The 12,710-nt window shown below is 44.2% G+C and overlaps 1 protein-coding gene across 2 annotated transcripts in view; it reads left to right on the top strand.

Moving 5' to 3' along the window:
• The first annotated feature begins 1,738 nt into the window (after window positions 1-1,738).
• The window catches only part of LOC117806282 (alpha-actinin-1), a 56,932-nt gene continuing 45,960 nt past the window's right edge, over window positions 1,739-12,710 (top strand). The window contains exon 1 of one of the 2 annotated variants that reach the window (XM_034675147.1): window positions 1,739-1,956. In XM_034675147.1, coding sequence (XP_034531038.1) covers window positions 1,849-1,956 — 108 coding nt within the window. In that variant the 5' untranslated portion in view covers window positions 1,739-1,848. The remainder of the gene's footprint in view (window positions 1,957-12,710) is intronic. The other variant, XM_034675146.1, reaches the window with a different exon arrangement.

Below are 12,710 nucleotides of genomic sequence, written 5' to 3'. Positions count from 1 at the left end.
AGCAGAGGATGTACTTCCTGCGTCAGCTCAGGAAGTTCAACCTGCCCCAGGAGCTGCTGATCATGTTCTACACCTCCATCATCCAGTCTGTTCTGTGCACCTCCATCACTGTCTGGTTTGGCTCTGCAACCAAACTAGACAAACACAGACTGCAGCGGACTATAAGGACTGCAGAAAAAATCATCGGTGTCGACCTGCCCCCCATCCAGGACTTGTACCGGTCCCGGGCCAGGAAACGGGCAGGTAGCATCACCGCTGACCCCTCACACCCTGGACACAAATTCTTCAAACTCCTCCCCTCCGGCAGGCGCTACAGATCACTGTGCGCCAAAACAACCCGCCATAAGAACAGCTTCTTCCCCCAGGCTGTCACTCTGATGAACACTAAACCATAACAGTGTCATACCTGTCAGATAAATACTCTCTGTAAATATACATGTAGATATACAATGCAACAATTCTCAAGCAGAATTCCATATTTCTATTTTTTGTATTATTTAACTTCTATTTTATAATGTAAAACTACCTCTGCTACTCACCACTGCACTTTATCATATTATTTTAGCCTGTACATATTAGTCAAGCCTATTTGTTGTTTCTTTGTATTTATAGCTAAGGTTATTGTTATTATATTTTTTATTTTATTTTTTATTGTAGTTCTTATTCTTATTCCTATTCTGCCTTGTACAAAGAGAGCACAGATTACTGAAGTCAAATTCCTTGTGTGTTCAAGCATACTTGGCGAATAAAGCTGATTCTGATTCTGATTCTTTTAAAAACTATGATGATATAAATAAATAAACATAAATAAATGAAAAAAATAATAATTATGATATAGAAACTTTAAATCTTTTGCTAATAGTTTTTTGCTTGGTAAAAGGCCGGATTAATGTCATTACAGCAACTACAGGAGTCAGATTAGAGGGGGAAATCTGTTCAGAAAGCTGTTTTAATCTAAAATTAAATATAGATTTTTGGTCTTAAAAGACAAAGCTAGGCCTGTTAGATTACACACTGTGTCATAAAAGTACACTAATATTGTTTTCCATCAATCAGAATAAAATATTAAAATACAGAGGTAAATGATAACTCAATAAATATTAAAAAAAATCACAATAAATTTAATAAAATAATAAATTAACTAAATAAACATATATGTGTCTATAATACTTTAAAATGAGTCAGTATAGAGTTAAAACAGTGAGTAGACTTTGAAGTAGTTAATAATAAATAAGGAGAGGTAGATTTAGACTCAGGGTAAGGTCTTGAGTTTGCTCTAAGCCTCTGTTCCAGCAGGTAAAGTAACGCCTTCCTCTTGTTTGACTCTAATTCCAGCCTGAAGTCTCTCAGCAGTCAAACAGTCAGATGTTTGGATCAACCTAAGCCTCCTCACTGACAGCTCAACCAGCCAATCAGCTGCGAGGGGGCGGGCCCTGCGACCACGTGGCGTCCAATCAGAAGCCTCTGTCGGTTATCGATTCAATTTGTCTGAAGCAAAGTTTTTGCGTCTGTCGCTCCTCGACACTGGACCTGCCTCCTGCCTGCCTGCCTGCCTGCCTGCCTACCTCCTCCCTACTGCTGAGAGCTCCTGCAGGGCAAAGAACCGAGCAGACAGAGAGAGAGAACAGGCAGAGTTGGAGGGGAAAGAAAGAGAGAGAGAGAGAGAGAGAAAGAGAGAGAGAGAGAGAGAGAGAGAGAGAGAGAGAGGGAAGCCGGGGGTGGACCGTTAATTTCATCCACACACCGTCTTGAATGCGTGGCGGAGAGCAGAGCGAGCTGCTGTAAGAGGACCGGGGGACATACCAGAGCCTTTCTGTAGGATCTATTCAAACACAGCTTTAGAGAAACATGTCTACCATGGATCAGTATGACGAGGATGGGAGCTACATGCCCCAGGAGGATGACTGGGATCGGGATCTGCTCTTGGATCCAGCCTGGGAGAAGCAGCAGAGAAAGGTGAGTCCGACTTCCTCTTACCTCCTGTGGAAAGGTGCGGAAGTGCTGCTGTTGCTCCTGATAATCACACAGCTGAGGAATAATATCAGAATCACACTAAAGGGGGGTGAGGAAGGACTTTTAAAGCAGCATTAAATCCAGTCCGGGACCAGGTCTTTATTAATCTGATTATCTGTGGAATCACCTGTGCGCCTTTTTTTTAAAACCTTCCTTCCAAAACTTCTTCATATCTGAAAACACCTCACACACATCCTGTTATGAAATATCCTGCAGCAGCAATTACACGCAGTAGGCCTGCTGATTATCTGTGCAGCAGGAGGGGGAGGATAGAGAACACGGGGGTGAGGTAGGGGGGAAGGAGGGGGGTGATAGGAAACAATTAAAAACTGGACCAGGCGCCCACCTTTCCAGCGCAACAGATGTCAGCCATGCGCTTGGCTGCATATGGTGTGTGCCTGGCCCCTCCTGTCATATGGTCTATGATGCGACGTGGATTAGGGCATGCTTAACAAGCAGAGGGATGGAGTGTATGTGTGTGTGTGTGTGTGTGTGTGTGAGGAGGGGGGGGCAGCACTATAACTTAATCAGCGTCTCCTTCATGGAGGTGTTTGCAGAATTTACGCACCGGTTTTGCGCATTTGTTTTGCAGCTTGCTCCCTCCTTTGTGTGGATTAACACGTTTATTAATCCATGTTTGAATAATGTGATGTCTTTAATGTGGATCACCTTTTAAAGAGAGGTTAATATTATTAAAAAGAGATGATTAGTGTTATTAAAGAGAGGCTGTTGGACGTGCATGACGCGTAAATCATCCACACGCGTCTAACAGCTGCTGCCGTCCTCCTCTATGAGCTTGGAGTGTCTGTTTGGAGCAGGGCTGCTGCTCCTTTCCCTCCTTCTCCCCACACTTTGTCCTCCTCTTTGAAAACGGGGAAGAAAAGCAGTGTGGAATCTGAGTAAGCGCTGTGGTTTGGGCTGGGCTTGCAGTGGGAGCAAGCGTGCCCAAAAATGGTAATAATCGGCCCCTCTCGCTGCCGCTGGAAAAACTTTTTCCCCGAGTTACTTTCTTGCAGTGAGAAGGCTTCTGGTTTCCTGGATTATGTCATCGGCAGCAGGCTGCTACCGGCCGAAATGAAAGGAACTAAAGGAGTGGTATGCAGCAGGGCTGGCAGTAGGGCTGATATCAGGTGTGAACAGCAGGGCTGGCCTTCTTTAGGCATCAGACTTTCTCTCTGAGACTTTTCAGCATGAAAAGTGTTCCAGTGAGCAGCTGGCTGCAGCCCAGAGGAAGCAGTCACACTATCAGGGCTGTGACTAATAACTGCTCTCATTGTGCAGATGGTTTTTTTTTAGTGATGAAATTTGTGAAAATGTAGCTCACAGTCTCAGCTGACGTCCTCGGATGACTTATTGTTTCCACAACTGAAAGAAACTCAGTTTACTATGAAGGAGGAGCGAAGAGGTCTGAATGTCTCTTTTAAAGAAGCAGGAAGGAGAATATTTAGAGATGTATTAAACTCACATTGTGTCAGACTTTTAATTTGAATCTGAAATCATGAACTAGTCTTCTTCTTATTTATTTAAGAACCAAACTAAACACCTAAACAAAGATAAGATATTACTTTATTGATCCCAGGGGGAAATTCAGTTGTTGCAGCAACGCAGACAGAAGTACAATCAAGACAAAGTTTCAATTAGTACAAAGACAAATAGATAAATCAAGATAGAATACAAATTTAGATATATAGAAATGTTACTAGCCTTCATCATTCTCATATCTTACCTGTATCTACCTCAGGTGGATCTGTCAGTACGTTTACATGATTCTGAAAACTGGACTTTTTAAAGTCATGTTTCTTTTCCTATATTGATAAAACAGCTGAAGAGTGACAGTAAATTTGGGGAGTGGAGAGAGGGGGATGATATGCAGCAAATGGTTGTTGCCGGTCAGTGGCGTAGAATTGTGTATGGACTGTATGGACTGTATGGACGTGTCCCTACCAATCTCAAACAATGGCTAAAATGTCCCCACCAATATTAAGGTTGAAAGGGGAACTATGTGGCACACAAAGGGTTAAATCCTTGCCTCCCAAATGCGTCTTTGAGACCGGTCTGTTTTTTGATTGGCTTAGCTCCCTGCAGGTTTCACCAGTGTTGATGGCTCACTCATGTCTGAGGATGTCGGCAGGCAAGAAAAGAAAGATGGACATTAGAAGCTATTTCAACAAACAGTGTGTAAGGGGGCGCTGGTGGCCTAGCGGTGTTAGGGGCGCTGGTGGCCTAGCGGTGTTAGGGGCGCTGGTGGCCTAGCGGTGTAAGGGGCGCTGGTGGCCTAGCGGTGTAAGGGGCGCTGGTGGCCTAGCGGGCTAAGAGGGCGCTGTTGGCCTAGCGGTGTAAGAGGGCGCTGGTGGCCTGGCGGTGTAAGAGGGCGCTGGTGACCTAGCGGTCTAAGAGGGCGCTGGTGGCCTAGCGGTGTAAGGGGCGCTGGTGGCCTGGCGGTGTAAGAGGGCGCTGGTGACCTAGCGGTCTAAGAGGGCGCTGGTGGCCTAGCGGTGTAAGGGGCGCTGGTGACCTAGCGGTCTAAGAGGGCGCTGGTGGCCTAGCGGTGTAAGGGGCGCTGGTGGCCTAGCGGTATGTGGGGCGCTGGTGGCCTAGCGGTCTAAGGGGCGCTGGTGGCCTAGCGGTATGTGGGGCGCTGGTGGCCTAGCGGTCTAAGCGCCCCACATACAGAGGCTACAGTCCTCGTTGCAGGGGTCGCCGGTTCGATTCCCGGCCGGTCGACCATTTCCTGCATGTCTTCCCCCGCTCTCTACTCCCCACACTGTCTCTCTTCAGCTGTCCTATCAAATAAAGGCAAAAAGGCCCAAAAATATAACTTTAAAAAAAACAAACAGTGTGTAAGTCACCAGAGGAAAATAGTCCCCCCTTATAGGCAACCGCTAATGAATGCTAAACATCGTGTGGCCTATGTCCCCACCAACGTCAAAATCAAACCTACGCCCTTGTTGCTTCTGCAATGACGACTAAAGCCTTCGTACATGGGGCGCATGCTTATTAGTCGCTTGTTAGTCTGACTGAAACTGCACCAAGTCAGATCTCTTAAAGTCCGACTAACATACCAAATTATGTGATTGGGGAATTATTTCCTCTTGCTTGTGTACACCTCAACCGGACTCAAAGTGGCCCAAGCGTTCTGCACATGCTCCACAGTTTGCACGCCGAGCTTTGGCCTGGAAGGCGAACAGCATAAAGTTGTAGAAGGAAGCTAGATCGAAGAAGACGTGGAGTAAACTAGACGATGCTATCGTGTCGTATGTAGGAAAGATGGAGAGTTGTAAAGTTGTCCATACTATCCTCTTATCACTTCCTGTTTTCACATCAATTGTTGTTTGTCTTGGAGATGAAGAAGCCTCTGCAGGAAGTTCAGCTGTTTTAAAAAACGTTGTGATCGATGAAAAAGATGAAAAATCAAATCAGACATTGTCAAAACTAAAAGTCTAACTGTAACTCTTGCGGCTGTAAACACCACACTGATTGGTCCACTCGTCCTCTCCTTCCCAGATCAAACAGAGTCCATCATCTTTAAACCGTTTCCTCTGATGATCTCTAAATGTCTGCGTCTGCACGACCCTCATTGATCTCCTCGTCCTGCAGATACAGAGAGCCATGTTTTATTCATCTGTTCCTCTCCTCACACACAGAGCCGTGATGAGTGGGTACGTTGAGCTGTGATTAGACGCTCACACGGTCGCAGGCTGAGAGGGGAGGCGGCGGCTCGCGGAGGGTCACAGGGCGAGAGCAGTTTACTATCACACATGTTCATACATATGCATGAGAGCAGCAATCAGGTCTGCTGCTGAGGAACAGATCACCAGAATCATCTCTCATGTTTGTTTTCTAATGAAGAAAATAATCAGATTCTCTTCTCTTTGGACCAATCAGTGTCTTAAAGGGGCGGTACGATAAAATATGACCCAACACGATACAGTACAATTAGATACACTACAGAATAATGATACAGTCATATATGTTGTGATACAATGGCATGAAGTGGAAGAGAAGAGAGGAGGGAAAGAATGAGACAAAAGAGAAAGTGTCTGTTGTAGGAAATTAGAAAAAGTACAGGGAAGGCAGAGCACACATCCTCAAGGCCAGGATGTGTGCTCTGCCTCCCCCTATTACCCAATTTTGAATGTAAAAAAAGAGTAGGAGAAGAAAGAGACAAAATTGTAGAGTAAGAGAAATAAGAAAAAGTACAAGGAAGGCAGAGCACACATCCTCAAGGTCAGGATGTGTGCTCTTGTGTGCTCTGCCTCCCCCTTTTACCCAATTTTGAATGTAAAAAGAGAGGAGGAGAAGAAAGAGACAAAATTGTAGAGTAAGAGAAATGAGAAAAAGTACAGGGAAGGCAGAGCACACATCCTCAAGGTCAGGATGTGTGCTCTGCCTCCCCTATTACCCAATTTGTAATGTAAAAAGAGAGGAGGAGAAGAAAGAGACAAAATTGTAGAGTAAGAGAAATGAGAAAGGACAGGGAAGGCAGAGCACACATCCTCAAGGTCAGGATGTGTGCTCTGCCTCCCCCTCTTACCCAATTTTTAATGTAAAAAGAGAGGAGGAGAAGAAAGAGACAAAATTGTAGAGTAAGAGAAATGAGAAAAAGTACAGGGAAGGCAGAGCACACATCCTCAAGGTCAGGATGTGTGCTCTGCCTCCCCCTCTTCCCAATTTTAATGTAAAAAGAGAGGAGGAGAAGAAAGAGACAAAATTGTAGAGTAAGAGAAATGAGAAAAAGTACAAGGAAGGCAGAGCACACATCCTCAAGGTCAGGATGTGTGCTCTGCCTCCCCCTATTACCCAATTTGTAATGTATAAAGAGAGGAGGAGAAGAAAGAGACAAAATTGTAGAGTAAGAGAAATGAGAAAAAGTACAAGGAAGGCAGAGCACACATCCTCAAGGTCAGGATGTGTGCTCTGCCTCCCCCTATTACCCAATTTTTAATGTATAAAGAGAGGAGGAGAAGAAAGAGACAAAATTGTAGAGTAAGAGAAATGAGAAAAAGTACAGGGAAGGCAGAGCACACATCCTCAAGGTCAGGATGTGTGCTCTGCCTCCCCCTATTACCCAATTTTTAATGTAAAAAGAGAGGAGGAGAAGAAAGAGACAAAATTGTAGAGTAAGAGAAATAAGAAAAAGTACAAGGAAGGCAGAGCACACATCCGCAAGGTCAGGATGTGTGCTCTGCCTCCCCCTATTACCCAATTTGTAATGTATAAAGAGAGGAGGAGAAGAAAGAGACAAAATTGTAGAGTAAGAGAAATAAGAAAAAGTACAGGGGAGGCAGAGCACACATCCTCAAGGTCAGGATGTGTGATCTGCCTCCCCCTCTTACCCAATTTTTAATGTAAAAAGAGAGGAGGAGAAGAAAGAGACAAAATTGTAAAGTAAGAGACATGAGAAAAAGTACAGGGAAGGCAGAGCACACATCCTCAAGGTCAGGATGTGTGCTCTGCCTCCCCTCTTACCCAATTTTTAATGTAAAAAGAGAGGAGGAGAAGAAAGAGACAAAATTGTAGAGTAAGAGAAATGAGAAAAAGTACAGGGAAGGCAGAGCACACATCCTTGAGGTCAGGCTGTACGCTGTATATATATATATATATATATGTATCATTTGATACGATGAGATAACATATGGGGTAAAGATGAATTGTATTGTGATGTATTTAAATACATAGCACTACTTTTGGCTTTCACTTTTTTAGCTGCAAGATTGAGAAAAATGTTAAAATGAAGACATTAGAAAATATATAAGTTGGACAACACATGCACATTTATTTGGATGCTTTGTTTGTGTTAATTATTATTAGATGTAACCTTGATTCTTGATTGAGTCAAGGTATAAATATTTTAAACCAGTGCCATCATTTTGGATTTTGCACGCTGCCTGACCATCTCTACCACTCAGGCGGGTCGATGTCCAACAAACAAATCAAGAGTCATAAAAATATATTGCCAACAGTACACAGCACAATGTGTTGGTCTGTGATGGAGGTGCAAGTGGGATTGAAACGCTGTTATTTGGATTCTAAGCTGTTTTTTTTTACTCCTTTTTTAATTGTTCTTAAAGTGAAAACAGTAAGACTGCAGGATTCAGGTATCACACACCTGAAGTCCTCCCCACTCTGTGTGTTGTCATGTGTGCTGCTTTGCTTCCCTGTAGCCCGAGGACTCTCATTGTTTGTGATAATTGAACAGCAAACATTTACAAACATTAAAGTCATCCTGTTTGTCCCAGAGACATGAAACCTGTAGCATCAGAGCGTTAAAGCATCACACAGGTGAGGCTTCTCCTTCAGCTGTGTGTTGTAATTCACTTTGACGCACACACACCGAGCATGTCAGAGAGTGCTTTGAATATTTTGCGTCCGATGCAAGTCCTAACCCGACCCCTGAGTGTGTGAGCGCTGCTTGGTATTCTCCTATCTCTGGATCTGGATGTGTTTGCAGACCAGGTGTGTCGGGTACCCTGAGCCAGATGTTCCTTAAACAGCACACATGAGGACTTTATTTGTGTGTTAGAGTGAAAAACAAACAAACAAACAGAACCATATGTTTGTTTCTGTTACTCTGAGAGTCGTCCTCACAGCCCGAGGGAGGGAGGGCGGGGGGAGGGGCGGGCAGGTGGGGCTCAGGTGTGATCTGCTGCAGGTAATTTGTCCAGGTTTGTCCTTATAAGGAAATGAGCTGCAGTACCTCTGATCCTGTCTCTCTGCCTCCCTCTTCCTCCCCTCTCCCACACCTCAAACCCTCCCAGCCCACACCCACATTCCCCGCTCAGACCGAGCATGCCAGGTCACAGATAAGATCCACTCGCTCCCAAAGTAATCTGATACCATGACACTTATCAGATCGGACCAAAACCAAAACTCCAAAATCATTTCTTTAAGATGGAAAACTTTGGTCTGAAGTCCACACTTCAGAATCTGATTTTTTAAATGTTTGAGCTCGGGTCCAGGATCCAGAAGTTTTGGGATGGTCTTGATTGGATTCAACATTAGATGTAATGCATTATAAGCTGTGTTTACTCACTTATATTTCCCCTTGATTACTGATAAAGTAGGTGAGGTAGATAAATGCCATATCGATTAATCTCTCTTGATTTATAACAATGAAGAAGTCCTAGAAGTTTTTGACTTATGTCCCAACCCACAACACAATCTGATTGGATGGATGTCACATGATTGTAACTGTTTGATTGTTTACTCCTGTATATGATGTTTAAAGCATTCAAACAGAGTCTTGTGATTGAGTTTGTAATATTCCAAGTTTTAATTGTTACTGTAAAGCAAATCAGTTCCAGATATCGGTAATCAGTATCAGTATCCGCCCTGAAAAACCAATACCGGTCGCTCCCTAATTGATACAGCCAGCTATCATCGTTCTGACTTGTGAGAAACAGCTGTTGTATATTGCTGTGTATTATTGGCTGAAGAGAGACAGGAAACATGGGGAGTAGAGAGCGGGGGAGGACATGCAGGAAGTGGTCAACCGTCTGGGAGTCAAACCAGCGACCTCTTCAACAAGGACTGTAGCCTCTATACATGGGGCGCTTAGACCACTAGGCCACCAGCGCCCAGTATTATTAATAAATATTGAAATGGCATTTTGCATTCGATATCGTGATGTGCCATGATTGGATTGTCCTGAAGTTTATCCGTTAGCATGGAATCACCAAGCGGCAACCTCCGGTCTAAAAATATGAGTCCAATGCGGAAGTGTTAAAAGCTGCAGTTCATCGAGGATCCACTTGAGGCTGGCTCCGGAAGTACCGGAAGTCACATACACATGAATGGGGAAAAGACGATCTTTGCAGCATTAATAAACATGTTTACAGCCTGGTACAAAAGACGAGTGTAGTCTGAATAGCTAATTTCTAGATGTCCTCTCACTGTGAGGGGGGTGAATTCTTTTCTAATTCGGTAATTTAGAAGATATTGAGATTACTAGTCTTCCAATGAGAGGCACAGCTGCCTGCAGGAACACTGCAGCTGTTGGCTAGGAGGCTCAAAGCCCGCCTCTTTACGTCACACTAGCTCGACAGAAGCAATATGGCTGCCGCAGCCGATTGGTCTCAAAACAGCTCTTCAGAAACAGATGGGTGACGTCACGGATCCTACGTCCATATTTTATACAGTCTATGGTAATCACTGATATTTTCATTACTCGAGTGTGAGGTAGGAAAGTCCCAAAGTCGCTTACTTCCTTGTGGTTTAAACAGAACTTCAAATTCGGACTAACCGAGAAGTCTAAAGGTAAAAAAAACGCTCTGAAAACGGTGGAAACCAAACACAGAATCCTGATGGCTAGCTCTAGCTAAGGTTGTACGACACGGTGAGTGTGTTTTATAACATCCCTCGTTCTTTTCTTCTCGTTGTCTCGTCTTTGGAGGTGACTGGTCAGCTAATAATATTAAAAGCATCCTCTGTTGTTTTCTGATTTAGAATGCTAACAGAAGCTAACGTTTTTGCCACAGTGTCAACAGGCTGAGGTGACAAGTGTTGGACTACTTTCTGTGGATTGATTTGAAATGACGTCAAGAATTAAAGCTCTGTTGTTGTTGTTGTGAGGTTTGGATCGATCAGAGTTAGCAATGTTCCGTCGTTGATCTAGACGTCATGATTTAGACGTCGTCTAAAAGTCAGGAAACACTCACTTTATATAACACGACCAAACCCGGGATCACAGAGTCTGCAGGTCTACCTCTAGCAGATCTAGCACCACCATCCTCCAGGTTAGCATCCTCATGCCTGTGCTGGCTCCTCATGTCTCTGGTGGAGTGGTTATATGTCAGTTTAACTTTATCTGCCAGATGACATCATCACCTGTGCTTGTTTACATCCAGGTAGTAGATCTTCAGAGCGTTATGACAGCAGCTCTGTGTGAGTTCGCCCTGCAGGTCAGAGCGCTCTGCAGGAACTTGTCTCTGAGTGACAGATACATGAAGCGACCCTTCGTCACACTCGTCACACGTCTTGCTCCATACTCTGAGCGAGAAACCACACCCAGCCTGATGACGTCAACAGGAAGTGATGATTGTTGATGATTGATGATGATTCCCGGATCAAACGGCGACCTGCTGTTTCTGTGTCGAGGAGGAGTTTTGAAATCAGCCTGAGAGGACTTTCAGGAAACTGACTCAACGCGACTCTGACGTGAGTAAGAGCAGAAACAGCCGGATCGTGTGTTGGGCCCTGAACGCCTCACAGAACGCTACCTGTCATCAGATTCCTCTGCTCCCATGATGCACCTGGCTCAGTCAGAGCGCTGGGAACAAAAGAAGAAGAGAGAGGGAGAGCGGGGGGGACGAGAAAATACTGGATTCCTCTCTCTCTCTCTCTGTCCCCCTTCCTCTTCTCCTTTTCCCTCTTTACTTCCTTTTATCTCTCCGCTCTACTTCTCCTCTTTACTTTCCTCTCTCTCTTTTCTCTCTCCCTCTCTCTTCTCACATCTCTACCTCTTGTTCTCCTCTTACCCTCCATCTTTTATTTTTCACTTTTCTACTCTTCCCTAATTTCTTTCCCTTTTTTATCACCTCATCTTTCTCTTTATCTCCCTTACGTTCTTCTTCTTTTTTACATCTCTCCTTTACTCTTTTCTTTTTCTCCCTCTTTCTCTTACCCTCTGTTTCCCCTCCTCTCTGTCTCTTTGCTTCTTGCCCTTCTTATTCTTTCTCCATCAATCCCTCTCTCTCTCTTTACACCTTTATCTCTTGTCCTCTTCTAACCCTCCATCTTTTCTTTAGCATTTTCTCTCGTCTCTTTCTTACCCCCTCATTTCTTCCCCTCTTCTTTTTTATTCATTCTTCTTTTCTCTCCCTCTCTTTCCTTCTAACCCTTTCTTACTTCTTTCTTTCCATCCCTCTCTCCATTTCTTTTTTTACTCTTTCTGTCTCCTCATTCGTTCTCTCCCTCTTCCTCCTTTGACACTTTACATCTCTATCTCTTGTTATCTCTCTTTCTTTCCATCTTTTCTTTTGCACTTTCTCTCTGTCTACTCTCCCTCTCTCTTTTTTTGTTGCACTTGTTCACCTCTTTCTTTCCCTGAATCATCTCTTTACTTCTATCCCTTTCTTCCTTCCTCTCTCCTTTCTTTTTCTCTCCCTCTCTCTCTTTACTTCATACCCACTTTATTCTCTCTCTCTCTCTCTCTCTCTCTCCCTCTCTCTCTTTACTTCATACCCACTCTCTTCTCTCTCTCTCTCTCTCTCTCTCTCTCTTTCTCCTCTTTACTTCATCCCACTCTTCATCTACTCTCTCTCTCTCACTCGTTACGTCATCCACTTATCACTAGTCCTCTCCTCTCCTTGCTCCTCGTCTCTCTCCTTTACTCATTACTCACTCTACATCTCTCTCTATATCTATATCTCTCTCTTTACTTTATACAATTTCTACTCTCCTCTCTTCTCTCTCTACTTCATACATCATCTTCTCTCTCTCTCTCTCTCTCTCTTTACTTCATAATCCACTCTCTATTCTCTCTCTCTCTCTTCTTCATACCACTCTCTCTCTTCTCCTCTCTTTACTCTGCATACGCCTACGTTACTTCATCTCCCCTCTATCTCTCTCTCTCCTCTGTCTCGTCTCTCTCTCTCTCTTTATACCCTTCATACCCCACGTTCCTCGTCTCATCCGTCCTCTCCTCTCCTCTCTCTCCTCCCTCTCACTCTCTCTTACTTCATACCCCCTTTATTCTC

This window comes from Notolabrus celidotus, chromosome 22 (assembly GCF_009762535.1).
Source record: "Notolabrus celidotus isolate fNotCel1 chromosome 22, fNotCel1.pri, whole genome shotgun sequence".
Lineage (NCBI taxonomy): Eukaryota > Metazoa > Chordata > Actinopteri > Labriformes > Labridae > Notolabrus > Notolabrus celidotus.
This window is presented reverse-complemented; position numbering and strand designations above follow the sequence as displayed.